The sequence below is a fragment of the Python bivittatus genome, unplaced genomic scaffold (assembly GCF_059951505.1).
Source record: "Python bivittatus isolate LINGU-HERP-01145 unplaced genomic scaffold, Pbiv_v1 ctg000310_np1212, whole genome shotgun sequence".
Taxonomy (NCBI): domain Eukaryota; kingdom Metazoa; phylum Chordata; class Lepidosauria; order Squamata; family Pythonidae; genus Python; species Python bivittatus.
The window spans coordinates 6,974,164-6,993,501 of NW_028277054.1; the positions used below are offsets into that span (position 1 = coordinate 6,974,164).

At 40.3% G+C, this 19,338-nt stretch overlaps 1 protein-coding gene across 5 annotated transcripts in view; it reads left to right on the top strand.

The window, feature by feature from the left end:
• The window catches only part of LOC112542835 (uncharacterized), a 35,679-nt gene extending 17,567 nt beyond the window's left edge, over positions 1-18,112 (top strand). For 3 of the 5 annotated variants that reach the window (XM_088140182.1, XM_088140186.1, XM_088140185.1), the window contains 12 exons: positions 302-325; positions 2,425-2,445; positions 3,688-3,711; positions 4,293-4,316; positions 6,483-6,515; positions 7,460-7,483; positions 9,589-9,609; positions 11,780-11,803; positions 12,385-12,408; positions 14,569-14,601; positions 15,545-15,568; positions 17,866-18,112. In XM_088140182.1, coding sequence (XP_087996308.1) covers positions 302-325; positions 2,425-2,445; positions 3,688-3,711; positions 4,293-4,316; positions 6,483-6,515; positions 7,460-7,483; positions 9,589-9,609; positions 11,780-11,803; positions 12,385-12,408; positions 14,569-14,601; positions 15,545-15,568; positions 17,866-17,868 — 279 coding nt within the window. In that variant the 3' untranslated portion in view covers positions 17,869-18,112. The remainder of the gene's footprint in view (positions 1-301; positions 326-2,424; positions 2,446-3,687; positions 3,712-4,292; positions 4,317-6,482; positions 6,516-7,459; positions 7,484-9,588; positions 9,610-11,779; positions 11,804-12,384; positions 12,409-14,568; positions 14,602-15,544; positions 15,569-17,865) is intronic. The other 2 variants (XM_088140184.1, XM_088140183.1) reach the window with 2 other exon arrangements.
• Positions 18,113-19,338: the final 1,226 nt, after the last annotated feature.

Here is a 19,338-nt window from a genome sequence, read left to right on the forward strand (position 1 = left end):
TGAAACGTTGTGATCACTATTGGTTAAAGTTAAAGATAACCAACCTTGGTATGTTGAACGAGTGCAGCAATTAAATTTTAACTCACCTTTCTAAAACTCTGTCATGACAGCCAATATCTTTGGCTTCGTAAGTGCTGAACCCTTTCCATCTATAAGCTATTAGTAAGCAGGGAGTCCATTCTTCTGGGATCCTCCAGAGGTTGACTCCTAGGTTGCTACTAGACAGACTGCTTCAGAGAATTAATCCATGTGTTTTGTTAAACTTTGAAACAAACCCGTAATTCCACACTTTTTATTCCAGGTTCTAGGTGATTCTCTGACTGGCGTAAGTTTTACTGTTAATTTTAGAAGCGTACTCTGCAACATAGAGGGGCTATCTTCTGGGGTTATCCAGATATTGAACCTTATATTGTTCACAGCAGACAATATTTTCCAGAGGTGTTCTCTGTGCTCATTTTTACTTTTTTGAAAACAGAACTAATTTCTCTGTTCTTTAGAATAACGGCCAAGTCTTTGGTTCAGTTCATTCTGTACCACGTAATTATACACCAAACTCCAAAAAGAAAATGAAAAGAGAGGATTTTTTTTTCACCTCCATATGTTTCTCCCCATCCAGGCATATATTTAAGTTGCTGCTGCTATCTTCCTTTGGAGCATCCATTCAGTTCCCCAAATTAATTCTTTGCGAAGATCAGGAAACAAAAAGGCTGCTTTTGCAAAACGTGCTAAATTTCCACCGCTACCCACCCCCACAACCAAACAAGGTTAAAGCTAACCTTGGTATGTTGAAGACATTCAACTGACCTGGATAAAACTGTGTAATCACAACCCAAAAGCTTCCCTTCTCTTGCTCTGAACCCTTTCCATCTATCAGTTACAAGTCGGCAACCTTTTGGCAGTCCAGCAAGAAACTTAATGTTTTTGATAGGACATCCTGAAAGGGAAACCTCTTTTCAATTTCATACAAATGTTTCAAGTTTCCCCCAATTTCCCAGGAAATCCTGATTTCTATTGCTGACTGCTGATATAAAAAGTTGCTTTTAAGGCAAAGCTCTGTGGTGAATACACCAGCAGAACTCCCCTCTCAGAGGCTGAATTTTGCACTTGCTCCCCATAGACCGTATGTCGAACACATGTTGAAAGTCCATCTTCCTAAGTTTGGGCTATGTACTACTTCAAGCATCGTCTTCACCCACAGGCTATTCTTCGTTACTGAATGAAGCCATTTTCTGGGTTCAAACACTACACCGTTTTTGTAAACAAGTAACGCACCCACTATTCCTGCAATACCTATCACTTGGATTTGATTCATTTTTAACGTTAGCTGCAGAAGAAGTGGCCTAAGATTTGTATGTGTATCTATGTTTGTATGTGTATCTATCTATGTGTATGTATAGATAGATAGATAGATAGATAGATAGATAGATAGATAGATAGATAGATAGATAGATATAATAGATTTCCTATATCTCCTCTTCAGTAACATATTCACAGGAGTGATAGCACACTATGAATAAGGTCTATTGTCATTTGTACTTGCTTCTTTATCTCTTTGTTTCAAGTTAGGGAGGAAGACAGTTAAATGGTTTGATGAGTTTAGAGTGTTGCCTGTGTACGGAATTGCTGAACTCTCCAACATGTTATCAGGATATATCATTTATTTCTTAATGATTTTCCAACCTGAGCCTATTCCCTCATTTTCATATATCCAACCATCATTCATATACAGTGTATGTATATGTGTGTGTGTGTGTGTGTGTGTGTGTGTGTCTCTGTGTAACATATCTGATGAGTGATAAAATGAGTAATATAAGTCATCTCTTAGCCCAGGTTAGATAATGTATATATTATTATGATACATTTCCTACTTCTCCTTCTTGGTGACATTATCATATGAGTGGTCCCAATGGTCAAGAATATACGTAGGTCAGAGTTGAACTGTTGGGTTCCAGATGTTCTCTGAGATTGGTTGGTTTCTTGAAGATGTTTCATTATCAGGTTGGATAATATCATCAACCCGTGGGAGAGTGGAGTTTCTTGGTTCTTTCTCTCTGGGCATGCCCCTTTGAGTCCATGATGCCTCCTGGCAACAGCCTGGACAAGTCCCTGCAGTTTTCTTGGCAACATTTTCAGAAACGGTTTGCCACTGGCTGCTTCCTAGGGCAGAGAGAGTATGAGTGGCCCAAGGTCACCCAGTTGGCTTTATGCCTAAGGTGGACTAGAACTCATGGTGTCTCACTTTCTAGACTGGTGCCTTAAAACTACACCAAACTACCTTTCTCTTTTGATCTAGCAGGGATAAAATCAAATTCTTTTGATGTAAGGGATCTGCAAAGCAGTGTTAAGGATTTATGAATGACTAAAGGAAAAAAATGGAAGGAAGCAGGAATAACTGTACTCTTTTATTATCTTATTTTGGCCCAGAATGTCAGAAAACAACTTGGGGTGAGTATTGCAAATCTTCTTTGTACTTAGAGAATGTGCAGGTTATCTCTGTATGTTGCAAATGCAACAACTATGTCTGACTTTCCAACCTGAGCCTATTCCCTCATTTTCATATATCCAACCATCATTCATATACAGTGTATGTATGTGTGTGTGTGTGTGTGTGTGTAACATATCTGATGAGTGATAAAATGAGTAATATAAGTCATCTCTTAGCCCAGGTTAGACAGTGTATATATTACTATGATACATTTCCTACATCTCCTTCTTGGTGACATTATCGTATGAGTGGTTCCAATAGTCAAGAATATATGTAGCACAAAGCTGAACTATTGGGTTCCAGATGTTCTCTGAGCTTGGTTGGTTTCTTGAAGATGTTCCATTACCAGGTTGGATAATATCAGTCTCTGGGAAAGTGGACTTTGCTGCCTCTTTCTCTCTGGGCATGTCCTTTTGAGTCCATGTTTGTATATGTCTTATTGTTGATTTGTTTTTAGTTAGAGAGGGCAAGGATGGCTTAGCACAGTGTTGTCCAAACTTGGCCACTTTAAGATGAGTGGACTTCAACTCCCAGAATTCCCCAGCCAGCCATGCTGGCTGGGGAATTCTGGGAGTTGGTCCGCTCATCTTAAAGTGGCCAAGTTTGGACAACACTGGCTTCGCAGATTGCGCAGTACTGCAGATCACCGGTGTCATGAAGGAACGGCCCAAAAATATTTTCAGAATAAAAAACGCGATGTGTTAGCATTATATTTAAATATAATCCAAGATTTTTAAGTAATGCCTTAAACACACACTGCCCTGCAGCTGGTAGAGTGGCTTTGAAACAGTTAACCACTACTGTTCCATTACTGAATGGCATCTGGAAACAGTCATTGCCCAGTTAACAGGAGGCTGCAGAAATCATTTATTTCACTAGAAACTTCACAGAAGGTGCCTCCTACCAGATCAGACTGTCGACGCTGGCAGGTTGAGTGGAAACGTGGCCAGATTTCCGTTCTGAGAAGAGATGAGCGGGAAGATGAGGAAAATCAGGAAAAAGAGGGAGCGAGTAGTACAGAAGTTGCTGTGTTAACTGTTTTGTGTCTAGCGTAGAAATGAAGGGAGCACGGAGTCCATTCTTCTGGGATCCTCCAGATGTTGACTCCTAGGTTGCTACTAGACAGACTGTTTGAGAGAAATTATCCATGTCCTTTGTTTAATTTTTAAAACAAAACACTAATTCCACCCTTTTTCTTCCAGCTTCAAAAGGATGCTCCACAAGGCGTAAGTTTTACTATTAATTGTGCTGGTATTTATGCTCATCACTGTAGAAAAATTAACACAAAGGATGCATTTTTACCACGTGTTTAAACTAATAACCACATTAAACCATTTCATAAGTTCAAATATTGCCATGCACTATCAACAAACAAAATGGTAGTTTTGCAAAAACATGCTAAATTAATTCCGTTCTGCCCAGAAAACCATCAAAGTTAAAGCTAACCAATCTTGGTATGCTGAACAAGTCCAGCAGTTAAGTCTTTAACACAGCTGGCTGAAACGTTGTGATCACAGCCAATACTATTGGTTAAAGTTAAAGATAACCAACCTTGGTATGTTGAACGAGTGCAGCAATTAAATTTTAACTCACCTTTCTAAAACTCTGTCATCACAGCCAATATCATTGGCTTCGTAAGTGCTGAACCCTTTCCATCTATAAGCTATTAATAAGCAGGGAGTCCATTCTTCTGGGATCCTCCAGATGTTGACTCCTAGGTTGCTACTAGACAGACTGCTTCAGAGGATTTATCCATCTGCTTTGTTAAACTTTGAAACAAACAATAATTCCACACATTCTGTTCCAGGTTGTTCCAGAACTTGTTGACAGGGTAAGTTTTACTATTAATTTTCCAAGAGTACCCTTCAAAAGGGAGGGTCATTGCTTTGAATGACTGAGGTGGGATTGTTGCTCATCGCTGGAGCAACATTAACATAAAGGAGGCATTTCTACCATGGGTTTAAACTAATAACCACTCTAATCCATTTCATCGCTTCAAACAGTGCACTGCACCATCAACTACCAAAGTCTGGTCTTGCAAAACATGCTACATTACTCCCGTTCTGCCCAGAAAACCACCAAAGTTAAAGCTAGCCTATCTTGGCATGCTGAACAAGTCCTGCAACTAAGTCTTTAACGCAGCTGGCTAAAATGGTGTGATCAGAGCCAATCCTGTTAGCTTCACAAGTTCTGAGCCCTTTCCTCCTATAAGCTATTCTTTGACAACCTTTTGGCAGTCTGGCAGGAAGCTTAATATTTCTGAGAGGACTTCCTGAAAGGCAAAATTCTTTTCAATTCCATGCAAAGGTTTCCAGTTTCCCCAGCAGACGCTCATTATTACTGTTGACTGTTGATATGAAGAGTTGCTTTTAAGTGAAAGTTGTGAAAGAGATGAGCAGGAAGATGAGGAAAATCAGGAAAAAGAGGGAGCGAGTAGTACAGAACTCCTTGCGCTAACTGTTCCGTGTCTAGTGTGAGGCGTAAGTGTTTATATTAATTTTGCAAGGGGGATCGGCAACATAGAGGAGCTATCTTCTGGGGTTATCCAGATATTGATCCTTATATTGTTCACAGCACACAGCTTTTTTCCAGAGGTGTTATCTGTGCTCATTTGTGAGCGTGGGAGTGAAAGAGAGGTCTTTTTTTTTTACAACTCCATATGTTTCTGTCCATCTAGTCATATATTTATATTGCTGCTGCTATCTTCCTTTCGAGCATCTATTCAGTCCCCCAAATTAATTCTTTGCAAAGATCGGGAAGCAACAACAGGCTGCTGACATTGGGGCCCCATCTTTTATTTGGAGGAAGTATTCTGCTGTAGTACAGTGGGCACTTCCTATATTATATACCTCCAGTAGGTGTTCTTTCTTTCATATTGACTCTTTTTAGGAGAAGAGACGAGAATTAGGAAAAAGAGGGATGGTAGTAATATGGAATTGGTTGAGCTACCCGCTTGTGTCTCGTGTAGAAATGAGGATAGCACGGAGTCCATTCTTCTGGGAGATTCCAGATGTTGACTCCCACATTGCTAGTAGACAGAGTGCTTCAGAGAAGTTATCGAAATGTTTTGTAAAACTTTGAAAGGAAACAATAATTCCACACTTTTTATTGCAGCTTCTAAGTCGTGGTCAGCGTCGCATAAGTTTTACTATTAGTTTCTCGGGGGTCCTCTCCAAAATAGAGGGGCATTTCCCTGAATGACTGAGGTGGGATATTTGCTGATAACTGGAGCATCATTAACACAAAGGATGGATCTATACCATGGGTTTAAATTAATAACCACATTAACCCATTTCGTAGGTTCAAACAATGCACTGCACCATCAACTACCAAAAGGCTGCTTTTGCAAAACATGCTACATTACTCCCGTTCTGCCCAGAAAAACACCAACGTTATAGCTAACCAGCCTTGGTATCGTGAAGAAGGGCAGCAATTAAATCTTTTACTGACCTGGCTAAAACGGTGTGATCGCAGCCAGTACCGTTTGCTCCGCCAGTTCTGAACCCTTTCCATGTGTACAGCTATCAATCTGCAAGCTTTTGGCTGTCTGGCAGGAAGCTATCCTGTTGACAGCCCCCATGGATTTTTGCAACCCAGATGTGGCCATCCTAGGAATAGAGTGGTTTCAATGGCTGACACGTGGGTCTAGGCATGAATTAAAGTGCATGAAAGCTTGTGGATAAAGAGAGTGGTTTCAATGGCTGACACGTGGGTCTAGACATGAATTAAAGTGCATGAAAGCTTGTGGATAAAGGAGAGGAAGGGTGGATGGCAGGCACCAGAGATGAGGGCATGCCTTTGACAGGCTCCGGCATAAATCCGGCACAGACTCCCAACTTGCTGCACCACACAGCCACTCAAGCATAGTGCAAATTGATAAATTAAAAAGAGATTCAAGAAGGAGCATAGGCAAGAAGAGAATGAAGTTGTTCAACCTTGGTTCTCTATGTTGTGAAGAAATAAGAAGAGAATGTGATTGTGAATTTCTGCTTTGTAGCTTGACAACACCGTGAGCGATTTGAAGAATACTGTGAGTACTGTTTTTGGAATAATGCTTGATCAACCTTTTAAAATCGATTTATAGTGACAAACATAAGGCACGCTAAGATTTATTCGAGTCGAGGATTGTCCCATGGTTTGGGTGTAGAACTCTGCCTTTTTTTTTTTTCCCCCAACTGTGGATCAGTTGCTCAGCAGTGTCCTAATCTTTTCATGACTAGTTGGATTGAAACTGTCAGGTTTAGCACAGGGAACTCCAAGAGACCATGCAGATTCAATCCAACAAGGTTTATTAGCAGCAACCTCTATCAAAAATCTTCCCAGACTGAGAACCGTTCCCAGGGTCAGCCAGTAAACACCTGGTGAATTCCACAGGGAGGTGCCAGCCTCAGCGGCTTCTCTCTTCCCCGCGCTTCGGGAGAGGAAAGAGCATTCCTTACTCCCCGATTCCGGCCCCCACCATTCCAGTCCATCACATCAACTCCTGCACAGGTGGAGGGGAAGCATTTTGACATCGAATTGCTCACCAGATTTATGTATCCCTTACGCCGCTATTACCTACTGACATCTTCTACCATCCAATGGAATCTCTGCCCAGAAAACCACCAAAGTTAAAGCTAACCAATCTTGGCATGCTGAACAAGTCCTGCAACTAAGTCTTTAACGCAGCTGGCTGAAACGTTGTGATCACTATTGGTTAAAGTTAAAGATAACCAACCTTGGTATGTTGAACGAGTGCAGCAATTAAATTTTAACTCACCTTTCTAAAACTCTGTCATGACAGCCAATATCTTTGGCTTCGTAAGTGCTGAACCCTTTCCATCTATAAGCTATTAGTAAGCAGGGAGTCCATTCTTCTGGGATCCTCCAGAGGTTGACTCCTAGGTTGCTACTAGACAGACTGCTTCAGAGAATTAATCCATGTGTTTTGTTAAACTTTGAAACAAACCCGTAATTCCACACTTTTTATTCCAGGTTCTAGGTGATTCTCTGACTGGCGTAAGTTTTACTGTTAATTTTAGAAGCGTACTCTGCAACATAGAGGGGCTATCTTCTGGGGTTATCCAGATATTGAACCTTATATTGTTCACAGCAGACAATATTTTCCAGAGGTGTTCTCTGTGCTCATTTTTACTTTTTTTGAAAACAGAACTAATTTCTCTGTTCTTTAGAATAATGGCCAAGTCTTTGGTTCAGTTCATTCTGTACCACGTAATTATACACCAAACTCCAAAAAGAAAATGAAAAGAGAGGATTTTTTTTTCACCTCCATATGTTTCTCCCCATCCAGGCATATATTTAAGTTGCTGCTGCTATCTTCCTTTGGAGCATCCATTCAGTTCCCCAAATTAATTCTTTGCGAAGATCAGGAAACAAAAAAGGCTGCTTTTGCAAAACGTGCTAAATTTCCACCGCTACCCACCCCCACAACCAAACAAGGTTAAAGCTAACCTTGGTATGTTGAAGACATTCAACTGACCTGGATAAAACTGTGTAATCACAACCCAAAAGCTTCCCTTCTCTTGCTCTGAACCCTTTCCATCTATCAGTTACAAGTCGGCAACCTTTTGGCAGTCCAGCAAGAAACTTAATGTTTTTGATAGGACATCCTGAAAGGGAAACCTCTTTTCAATTTCATACAAATGTTTCAAGTTTCCCCCAATTTCCCAGGAAATCCTGATTTCTATTGCTGACTGCTGATATAAAAAGTTGCTTTTAAGGCAAAGCTCTGTGGTGAATACACCAGCAGAACTCCCCTCTCAGAGGCTGAATTTTGCACTTGCTCCCCATAGACCGTATGTCGAACACATGTTGAAAGTCCATCTTCCTAAGTTTGGGCTATGTACTACTTCAAGCATCGTCTTCACCCACAGGCTATTCTTCGTTACTGAATGAAGCCATTTTCTGGGTTCAAACACTACACCGTTTTTGTAAACAAGTAACGCACCCACTATTCCTGCAATACCTATCACTTGGATTTGATTCATTTTTAACGTTAGCTGCAGAAGAAGTGGCCTAAGATTTGTATGTGTATCTATGTTTGTATGTGTATCTATCTATGTGTATGTATAGATAGATAGATAGATAGATAGATAGATAGATAGATAGATAGATAGATAGATAGATATAATAGATTTCCTATATCTCCTCTTCAGTAACATATTCACAGGAGTGATAGCACACTATGAATAAGGTCTATTGTCATTTGTACTTGCTTCTTTATCTCTTTGTTTCAAGTTAGGGAGGAAGACAGTTAAATGGTTTGATGAGTTTAGAGTGTTGCCTGTGTACGGAATTGCTGAACTCTCCAACATGTTATCAGGATATATCATTTATTTCTTAATGATTTTCCAACCTGAGCCTATTCCCTCATTTTCATATATCCAACCATCATTCATATACAGTGTATGTATATGTGTGTGTGTGTGTGTGTGTGTGTGTGTGTGTGTCTCTGTGTAACATATCTGATGAGTGATAAAATGAGTAATATAAGTCATCTCTTAGCCCAGGTTAGATAATGTATATATTATTATGATACATTTCCTACTTCTCCTTCTTGGTGACATTATCATATGAGTGGTCCCAATGGTCAAGAATATACGTAGGTCAGAGTTGAACTGTTGGGTTCCAGATGTTCTCTGAGATTGGTTGGTTTCTTGAAGATGTTTCATTATCAGGTTGGATAATATCATCAACCCGTGGGAGAGTGGAGTTTCTTGGTTCTTTCTCTCTGGGCATGCCCCTTTGAGTCCATGATGCCTCCTGGCAACAGCCTGGACAAGTCCCTGCAGTTTTCTTGGCAACATTTTCAGAAACGGTTTGCCACTGGCTGCTTCCTAGGGCAGAGAGAGTATGAGTGGCCCAAGGTCACCCAGTTGGCTTTATGCCTAAGGTGGACTAGAACTCATGGTGTCTCACTTTCTAGACTGGTGCCTTAAAACTACACCAAACTACCTTTCTCTTTTGATCTAGCAGGGATAAAATCAAATTCTTTTGATGTAAGGGATCTGCAAAGCAGTGTTAAGGATTTATGAATGACTAAAGGAAAAAAATGGAAGGAAGCAGGAATAACTGTACTCTTTTATTATCTTATTTTGGCCCAGAATGTCAGAAAACAACTTGGGGTGAGTATTGCAAATCTTCTTTGTACTTAGAGAATGTGCAGGTTATCTCTGTATGTTGCAAATGCAACAACTATGTCTGACTTTCCAACCTGAGCCTATTCCCTCATTTTCATATATCCAACCATCATTCATATACAGTGTATGTATGTGTGTGTGTGTGTGTGTGTAACATATCTGATGAGTGATAAAATGACTAATATAAGTCATCTCTTAGCCCAGGTTAGACAATGTATATATTACTATGATACATTTCCTACATCTCCTTCTTGGTGACATTATCGTATGAGTGGTTCCAATAGTCAAGAATATATGTAGCACAAAGCTGAACTGTTGGGTTCCAGATGTTCTCTGAGCTTGGTTGGTTTCTTGAAGATGTTTCATTACCAGGTTGGATAACATCATCAATCCGTGGGAGAGTGGACTTTGCTGACTCTTCCTCTCTTAACGACTGCACCAAATGGCTTTTCTCTTTTGATTTAGCAGGGAATACATTACCTTGTTTTGGTTTAAGCGATATGCAAAGCCGTTTTAAGCTTTTATGAATAACTTAAAGGAAAAAAATTCAAAGAAGCAGGAATAACTGTACTCTTTTGTTATTTCATTTTGGCCCAGGGTCTACTCAATCTTGTGAGTACTGCGAATCTTCTAAGTACTTAGAAAATGTGAAGCTTATCACTGTATGTTGGGGATGCAAGAAATATGCCTGATTTTCCATTTTGAAATTAAATACCCATTTTTATGTGCCTAATTTTAATCCTCCATTACACTGCAGCCTACATGTGTTTCTTAATGAATACCATATTGTGAACATGCTTCGTCTAACACACATAACATAATCATGATTGCTTGGGAAAAAAATCTCTATGTCCTTGATAGAAACTGTTCTAAAATATGCTTAATTACAATGCCATAGTTTAAAATGTCTAGGTGAGGTTAGCAACCACCATATACTATATATTTTAAGCAACATAGCTCATGAGTGATAAAGTGAATGAAGAATATGTATGTTTTAAGAAAATATAAAATTTCAAACACATGATGCGATTATCTGTATGAGAGGGAAAATGGAAAATAAGAGATCATTATCTGTATATGTCTTATTGTTGATTTGTTTTTAGTTAGGGAGGATAAGGATGGCTTAGCACAGTGTTGTCCAAACTTGGCCACTTTAAGATGAGTGGACTTCAACTCCCAGTTTTACTATTAATTTCCCACTGTGCCCACCAGGTTGTTTCTTTGGCAGTAAACGTGGAACCAATTGCTATTGTATTTGTACAACGTTTTTCGATTTGCTCAGGCTTTCAGCCTAGCCTGCAGACTTAGGACCCCCAAATCGGCCTCCCTTCAGATTGGGTTTAGTGCACACCTTTGGCTTTTGGTTGCAGCCAAGGTTGGCCACGGCCAGGTTTAGCAGCACAGCGTTAGCACTGATGTATAACTGTCCGTGTCCTGAAAAACAGAAATAATGTCTTCTTTTTCTCCTCTCTTCCTCCATCAAGAAAAAAAGAGCTGTAAGTATAAACATTTCTCTGTGTTATTTTTCTTCCATCTTATTATCTTTTTACTCTACCTTTCCACGAACTATCCCCCAAACTGTAACCTGGACACAGGAAAACTATCCTGTTTCGAGATCAAGGAAACTGCAGGGAAGTTGGGGAGCTATAATGGTTCACCCCTTTGAAGATGCCGTCCTTTCAACCAGGATGCGAGCTGCAAAACACAGCCTGCCCTGCAGCTGGTAGCATGGCTTTGAAACAGTTAACCACTACTGTTCCATTACTGAATGGCATCTGGAAACAGTCATTGCCCAGTTAACAGGAGGCTGCAGAAATCATTTATTTCACTAGAAACTTCACAGAAGGTGCCTCCTACCAGATCAGACTGTCGACGCTGGCAGGTTGAGTGGAAACGTGGCCAGATTTCCGTTCTGAGAAGAGATGAGCGGGAAGATGAGGAAAATCAGGAAAAAGAGGGAGCGAGTAGTACAGAAGTTGCTGTGTTAACTGTTTTGTGTCTAGCGTAGAAATGAAGGGAGCACGGAGTCCATTCTTCTGGGATCCTCCAGATGTTGACTCCTAGGTTGCTACTAGACAGACTGTTTGAGAGAAATTATCCATGTCCTTTGTTTAATTTTTAAAACAAAACACTAATTCCACCCTTTTTCTTCCAGCTTCAAAAGGATGCTCCACAAGGCGTAAGTTTTACTATTAATTGTGCTGGTATTTATGCTCATCACTGTAGAAAAATTAACACAAAGGATGCATTTTTACCACGTGTTTAAACTAATAACCACATTAAACCATTTCATAAGTTCAAATATTGCCATGCACTATCAACAAACAAAATGGTAGTTTTGCAAAAACATGCTAAATTAATTCCGTTCTGCCCAGAAAACCATCAAAGTTAAAGCTAACCAATCTTGGTATGCTGAACAAGTCCAGCAGTTAAGTCTTTAACACAGCTGGCTGAAACGTTGTGATCACAGCCAATACTATTGGTTAAAGTTAAAGATAACCAACCTTGGTATGTTGAACGAGTGCAGCAATTAAATTTTAACTCACCTTTCTAAAACTCTGTCATCACAGCCAATATCATTGGCTTCGTAAGTGCTGAACCCTTTCCATCTATAAGCTATTAATAAGCAGGGAGTCCATTCTTCTGGGATCCTCCAGATGTTGACTCCTAGGTTGCTACTAGACAGACTGCTTCAGAGGATTTATCCATCTGCTTTGTTAAACTTTGAAACAAACAATAATTCCACACATTCTGTTCCAGGTTGTTCCAGAACTTGTTGACAGGGTAAGTTTTACTATTAATTTTCCAAGAGTACCCTTCAAAGGGAGGGTCATTGCTTTGAATGACTGAGGTGGGATTGTTGCTCATCGCTGGAGCAACATTAACATAAAGGAGGCATTTCTACCATGGGTTTAAACTAATAACCACTCTAATCCATTTCATCGCTTCAAACAGTGCACTGCACCATCAACTACCAAAGTCTGGTCTTGCAAAACATGCTACATTACTCCCGTTCTGCCCAGAAAACCACCAAAGTTAAAGCTAGCCTATCTTGGCATGCTGAACAAGTCCTGCAACTAAGTCTTTAACGCAGCTGGCTAAAATGGTGTGATCAGAGCCAATCCTGTTAGCTTCACAAGTTCTGAGCCCTTTCCTCCTATAAGCTATTCTTTGACAACCTTTTGGCAGTCTGGCAGGAAGCTTAATATTTCTGAGAGGACTTCCTGAAAGGCAAAATTCTTTTCAATTCCATGCAAAGGTTTCCAGTTTCCCAGCAGACGCTCATTATTACTGTTGACTGTTGATATGAAGAGTTGCTTTTAAGTGAAAGTTGTGAAAGAGATGAGCAGGAAGATGAGGAAAATCAGGAAAAAGAGGGAGCGAGTAGTACAGAACTCCTTGCGCTAACTGTTCCGTGTCTAGTGTGAGGCGTAAGTGTTTATATTAATTTTGCAAGGGGGATCGGCAACATAGAGGAGCTATCTTCTGGGGTTATCCAGATATTGATCCTTATATTGTTCACAGCACACAGCTTTTTCCAGAGGTGTTATCTGTGCTCATTTGTGAGCGTGGGAGTGAAAGAGAGGTCTTTTTTTTACAACTCCATATGTTTCTGTCCATCTAGTCATATATTTATATTGCTGCTGCTATCTTCCTTTCGAGCATCTATTCAGTCCCCCAAATTAATTCTTTGCAAAGATCGGGAAGCAACAACAGGCTGCTGACATTGGGGCCCCATCTTTTATTTGGAGGAAGTATTCTGCTGTAGTACAGTGGGCACTTCCTATATTATATACCTCCAGTAGGTGTTCTTTCTTTCATATTGACTCTTTTAGGAGAAGAGACGAGAATTAGGAAAAAGAGGGATGGTAGTAATATGGAATTGGTTGAGCTACCCGCTTGTGTCTCGTGTAGAAATGAGGATAGCACGGAGTCCATTCTTCTGGGAGATTCCAGATGTTGACTCCCACATTGCTAGTAGACAGAGTGCTTCAGAGAAGTTATCGAAATGTTTTGTAAAACTTTGAAAGGAAACAATAATTCCACACTTTTTATTGCAGCTTCTAAGTCGTGGTCAGCGTCGCATAAGTTTTACTATTAGTTTCTCGGGGGTCCTCTCCAAAATAGAGGGGCATTTCCCTGAATGACTGAGGTGGGATATTTGCTGATAACTGGAGCATCATTAACACAAAGGATGGATCTATACCATGGGTTTAAATTAATAACCACATTAACCCATTTCGTAGGTTCAAACAATGCACTGCACCATCAACTACCAAAAGGCTGCTTTTGCAAAACATGCTACATTACTCCCGTTCTGCCCAGAAAAACACCAACGTTATAGCTAACCAGCCTTGGTATCGTGAAGAAGGGCAGCAATTAAATCTTTTACTGACCTGGCTAAAACGGTGTGATCGCAGCCAGTACCGTTTGCTCCGCCAGTTCTGAACCCTTTCCATGTGTACAGCTATCAATCTGCAAGCTTTTGGCTGTCTGGCAGGAAGCTATCCTGTTGACAGCCCCCATGGATTTTTGCAACCCAGATGTGGCCATCCTAGGAATAGAGTGGTTTCAATGGCTGACACGTGGGTCTAGGCATGAATTAAAGTGCATGAAAGCTTGTGGATAAAGAGAGTGGTTTCAATGGCTGACACGTGGGTCTAGACATGAATTAAAGTGCATGAAAGCTTGTGGATAAAGGAGAGGAAGGGTGGATGGCAGGCACCAGAGATGAGGGCATGCCTTTGACAGGCTCCGGCATAAATCCGGCACAGACTCCCAACTTGCTGCACCACACAGCCACTCAAGCATAGTGCAAATTGATAAATTAAAAAGAGATTCAAGAAGGAGCATAGGCAAGAAGAGAATGAAGTTGTTCAACCTTGGTTCTCTATGTTGTGAAGAAATAAGAAGAGAATGTGATTGTGAATTTCTGCTTTGTAGCTTGACAACACCGTGAGCGATTTGAAGAATACTGTGAGTACTGTTTTTGGAATAATGCTTGATCAACCTTTTAAAATCGATTTATAGTGACAAACATAAGGCACGCTAAGATTTATTCGAGTCGAGGATTGTCCCATGGTTTGGGTGTAGAACTCTGCCTTTTTTTTTTTTCCCCAACTGTGGATCAGTTGCTCAGCAGTGTCCTAATCTTTTCATGACTAGTTGGATTGAAACTGTCAGGTTTAGCACAGGGAACTCCAAGAGACCATGCAGATTCAATCCAACAAGGTTTATTAGCGGCAACCTCTATCAAAAATCTTCCCAGACTGAGAACCGTTCCCAGGGTCAGCCAGTAAACACCTGGTGAATTCCACAGGGAGGTGCCAGCCTCAGCGGCTTCTCTCTTCCCCGCGCTTCGGGAGAGGAAAGAGCATTCCTTACTCCCCGATTCCGGCCCCCACCATTCCAGTCCATCACATCAACTCCTGCACAGGTGGAGGGGAAGCATTTTGACATCGAATTGCTCACCAGATTTATGTATCCCTTACGCCGCTATTACCTACTGACATCTTCTACCATCCAATGGAATCTCTGCCCAGAAAACCACCAAAGTTAAAGCTAACCAATCTTGGCATGCTGAACAAGTCCTGCAACTAAGTCTTTAACGCAGCTGGCTGAAACGTTGTGATCACTATTGGTTAAAGTTAAAGATAACCAACCTTGGTATGTTGAACGAGTGCAGCAATTAAATTTTAACTCACCTTTCTAAAACTCTGTCATGACAGCCAATATCTTTGGCTTCGTAAGTGCTGAACCCTTTCCATCTATAAGCTATTAATAAGCAGGGAGTCCATTCTTCTGGGATCCTCCAGAGGTTGACTCCTAGGTTGCTACTAGACAGACTGCTTCAGAGAATTAATCCATGTGTTTTGTTAAACTTTGAAACAAACCCGTAATTCCACACTTTTTATTCCAGGTTCTAGGTGATTCTCTGACTGGCGTAAGTTTTACTGTTAATTTTAGAAGCGTACTCTGCAACATAGAGGGGCTATCTTCTGGGGTTATCCAGATATTGAACCTTATATTGTTCACAGCAGACAATATTTTCCAGAGGTGTTCTCTGTGCTCATTTTTACTTTTTTTGAAAACAGAACTAATTTCTCTGTTCTTTAGAATAATGGCCAAGTCTTTGGTTCAGTTCATTCTGTACCACGTAATTATACACCAAACTCCAAAAAGAAAATGAAAAGAGAGGATTTTTTTTTCACCTCCATATGTTTCTCCCCATCCAGGCATATATTTAAGTTGCTGCTGCTATCTTCCTTTGGAGCATCCATTCAGTTCCCCAAATTAATTCTTTGCGAAGATCAGGAAACAAAAAAGGCTGCTTTTGCAAAACGTGCTAAATTTCCACCGCTACCCACCCCCACAACCAAACAAGGTTAAAGCTAACCTTGGTATGTTGAAGACATTCAACTGACCTGGATAAAACTGTGTAATCACAACCCAAAAGCTTCCCTTCTCTTGCTCTGAACCCTTTCCATCTATCAGTTACAAGTCGGCAACCTTTTGGCAGTCCAGCAAGAAACTTAATGTTTTTGATAGGACATCCTGAAAGGGAAACCTCTTTTCAATTTCATACAAATGTTTCAAGTTTCCCCCAATTTCCCAGGAAATCCTGATTTCTATTGCTGACTGCTGATATAAAAAGTTGCTTTTAAGGCAAAGCTCTGTGGTGAATACACCAGCAGAACTCCCCTCTCAGAGGCTGAATTTTGCACTTGCTCCCCATAGACCGTATGTCAAACACATGTTGAAAGTCCATCTTCCTAAGTTTGGGCTATGTACTACTTCAAGCATCGTCTTCACCCACAGGCTATTCTTCGTTACTGAATGAAGCCATTTTCTGGGTTCAAACACTACACCGTTTTTGTAAACAAGTAACGCACCCACTATTCCTGTAATACCTATCAGTTGGATTTGATTCATTTTTAACGTCAGCTGCAGAAGAAGTGGTCTTTGAACAACCCATATGGTTATTTGCAGCTGAAAACCCCTTTTTGCAAACTGTCCCAAACCTGAAACATAGCGGATTCCCCAAAGGCTCAAATATAAATCAAACACAAATGTCTGTTTCATGTTCCTTCTGCAACAGCACCAGTGGGATGTAGTGTTTGTGTATGTCTGTATGTGTTTCTGTATCTGTGTCTGTCTGTCTGTCTGTCTACTCAGAGATAATAACTCCAAAATTTTTATTGCAGAGTTCTCCAAATAATTATGCTGGGGTGATTTTTGCTAATAATTTTGTAGGAGTCATCTCAAAATGACAGTGATATCCCTTTGCGTTAATGAATTGAATAGTGCTTAAGGATTATATATCATAAGAGTTATATATCTTAAGGGTTATATATCATAAACATTCAGGGGGCATTCAGCCACACAATGTCTTTAACCTGGACTATTAATTAATTCCCACTTGGGGGGCATATAATAAAATGACCAAAGAGGTTGAATATGAACCAATAGATAAGTCATCAGAACATCAAATCAATATTAAAACTAACTTGAGGTTTGCAGGTTTTCCTGTGGGGTGCCTTATCTGTCACCAGTGCCACCCCCACCTCCCATGTTCAAGGTTTCTGTGCAAAGGAAAGGCACACCTGCCAATTGATCCAAGCGTTCTCTGCCAGGAATGGAGCTATGCGCAAGACACACAAAGGATGGGAGGCTCCAGATAGGTCAGAAGATGCTTAGAAGGGGTTCTGGAGGTGTCCGTCGGGCTGGCCGGCCAAGGGAACGTTTTTCAATTTGCTCAGGCTTTCAGTCTTTTGGCTTTTTGGTTTCAGCCAAGGTTGACCCTGGCTACATAGGATACACATTAATTTACATGTGGATTGTGTATTTCTGTATGCAGTTTTTGAACCAAGAACTCATTTGCACAGTCTTTGCACTTTCCAGGGAATGTACTGATTTACTTAAAGCTGCAGATCAAACATGGCTTAATAATTTCAATGTTATTTTCTGCATTCTTTAAAACAAAAGGTATATTAAGTCTCCAATGCTCAACACTTTTATATTACATCTAAATAATGGGGAGTGGGGGGAAAGAGCCATTATATCTATTTGAATCTCCTGTAATGAAATCTTTATCGCTACCATGTTTCCTAAAACCTAATGGGGGGAAAAATAGTCATTAAATAAAGTTGTGACACCTGGATCTGCAGAAAGCCTTTGTATCTCTACAAATTAACATTGGGAATGTCTTGCTAATTGTGGATTTGTTTTTGTTTTTTTCAGTAATTGAAGATCGGATATATCCAGACTGCTGAACCAGGTTTCCAAGGACTGCCCACTCATCGCTTTTTACACTGCCACCCCAACCTGAATTAAAAGTGAACTTCAATCTCAGTAGTATAATTTAGATATAAATTTTGAAATTTTGATTTTCTTACCTTTGTAACAGAAGGTGGTGGTCAATGAGAACTGCCCCTTTGCAACACTGGAGGATGGCAGAAGCTTTGCAAAAATAAAAATAAATTGCATTTGCAGCAACATCTTCTCTTTGCTTTTTTAGACAAAAATAACTTTCTGGTTAAAAAATGATATTGAATGGTGGGATAAACATTCAGCCTAAATCAGCTTCGGAAAAAGGCAAGTCTCCTAAGCATGAGATGTACATAACTGAAACAATGACCAGCAGGCACCTTTTGTTGATCTTGAAAAATGAAGCTGGCCAGACCTGGTTAGTGCTTGGATAGGGAACCTCAGGAAACCCCAGGGCTGAAGTTTAAAAAATGGCAAACGACTTTGGTATCATTGCTGTGGAAATTGCCTGCCTACATAGAATCCAACTTAACTGAAGGGAGGTTTTATCATCTAAATGGGTAGAAAGAGAAATAGGAGAGAGTAGGTAGGAAAAGCCAATGAGAGGGGTCTGAGAAGGAATGGTGGTTAATTGTGCTGGGCATGAAACCAGCTTCTGGTTCATTGAACGATGAAAAAAGTGGCACATCGTTTTAAGTGATGTGGCCAGAAATCAGGGCACAGGGTGGAGGGATCAGCATTCAACAACACCCTGTAGTGTTCCTTGTACTTCAACCTTGGTGCACTGGGACATTGGGGATTGAATGGTCTCAAAGAACCTGGGAGGCAACAGTTTTTGGAAAGTTCCCCTCATATGTGGACATCAGCATGAATCTTATGCACACTCTAGACCCTTTAGAAAAGGTTCAAATTAATGGCAAACAGCTATGATCTTTTGATCATGGAAATCCCATGTCCAGCTAGTCAAATGTGACTGTTTATTGCAATGAACATTTCAAACGGAACTTTCAGTCAAAACTAAAGACAGAGAAGTATGAAAACATTCAACACAACCCCTGAGGGCCATTGTACAGTTCACAAATAAGAAACATTCATAGTCTTACATAAGACAATTCATAAAACATTATACATGGCACAAGAGTCCCCCATTGGGGGGAGATGGGCAGGGATAAGTCTACTAAATAAATAAAAAAATAATAAATGAATGAATGAATGAATGAATGAATGAATGAATAAAGTTTGCTATCAATTAGTTCAATTTAACTCTTGATAACCTTAGTGTGAGAGCAGCAAGATAGCAAAAAGATACTATTATTATCTTGCCAAAACCAAAGAGCAGATAGTAGTCTTTTGTTTTACCTGGGAGTAAGGTCACAAGTGGGGCAATAAATTTGTTCCTAATGCTATTCTAAAAAAAGTACATCCCATCAGAACATCTTCTACAGT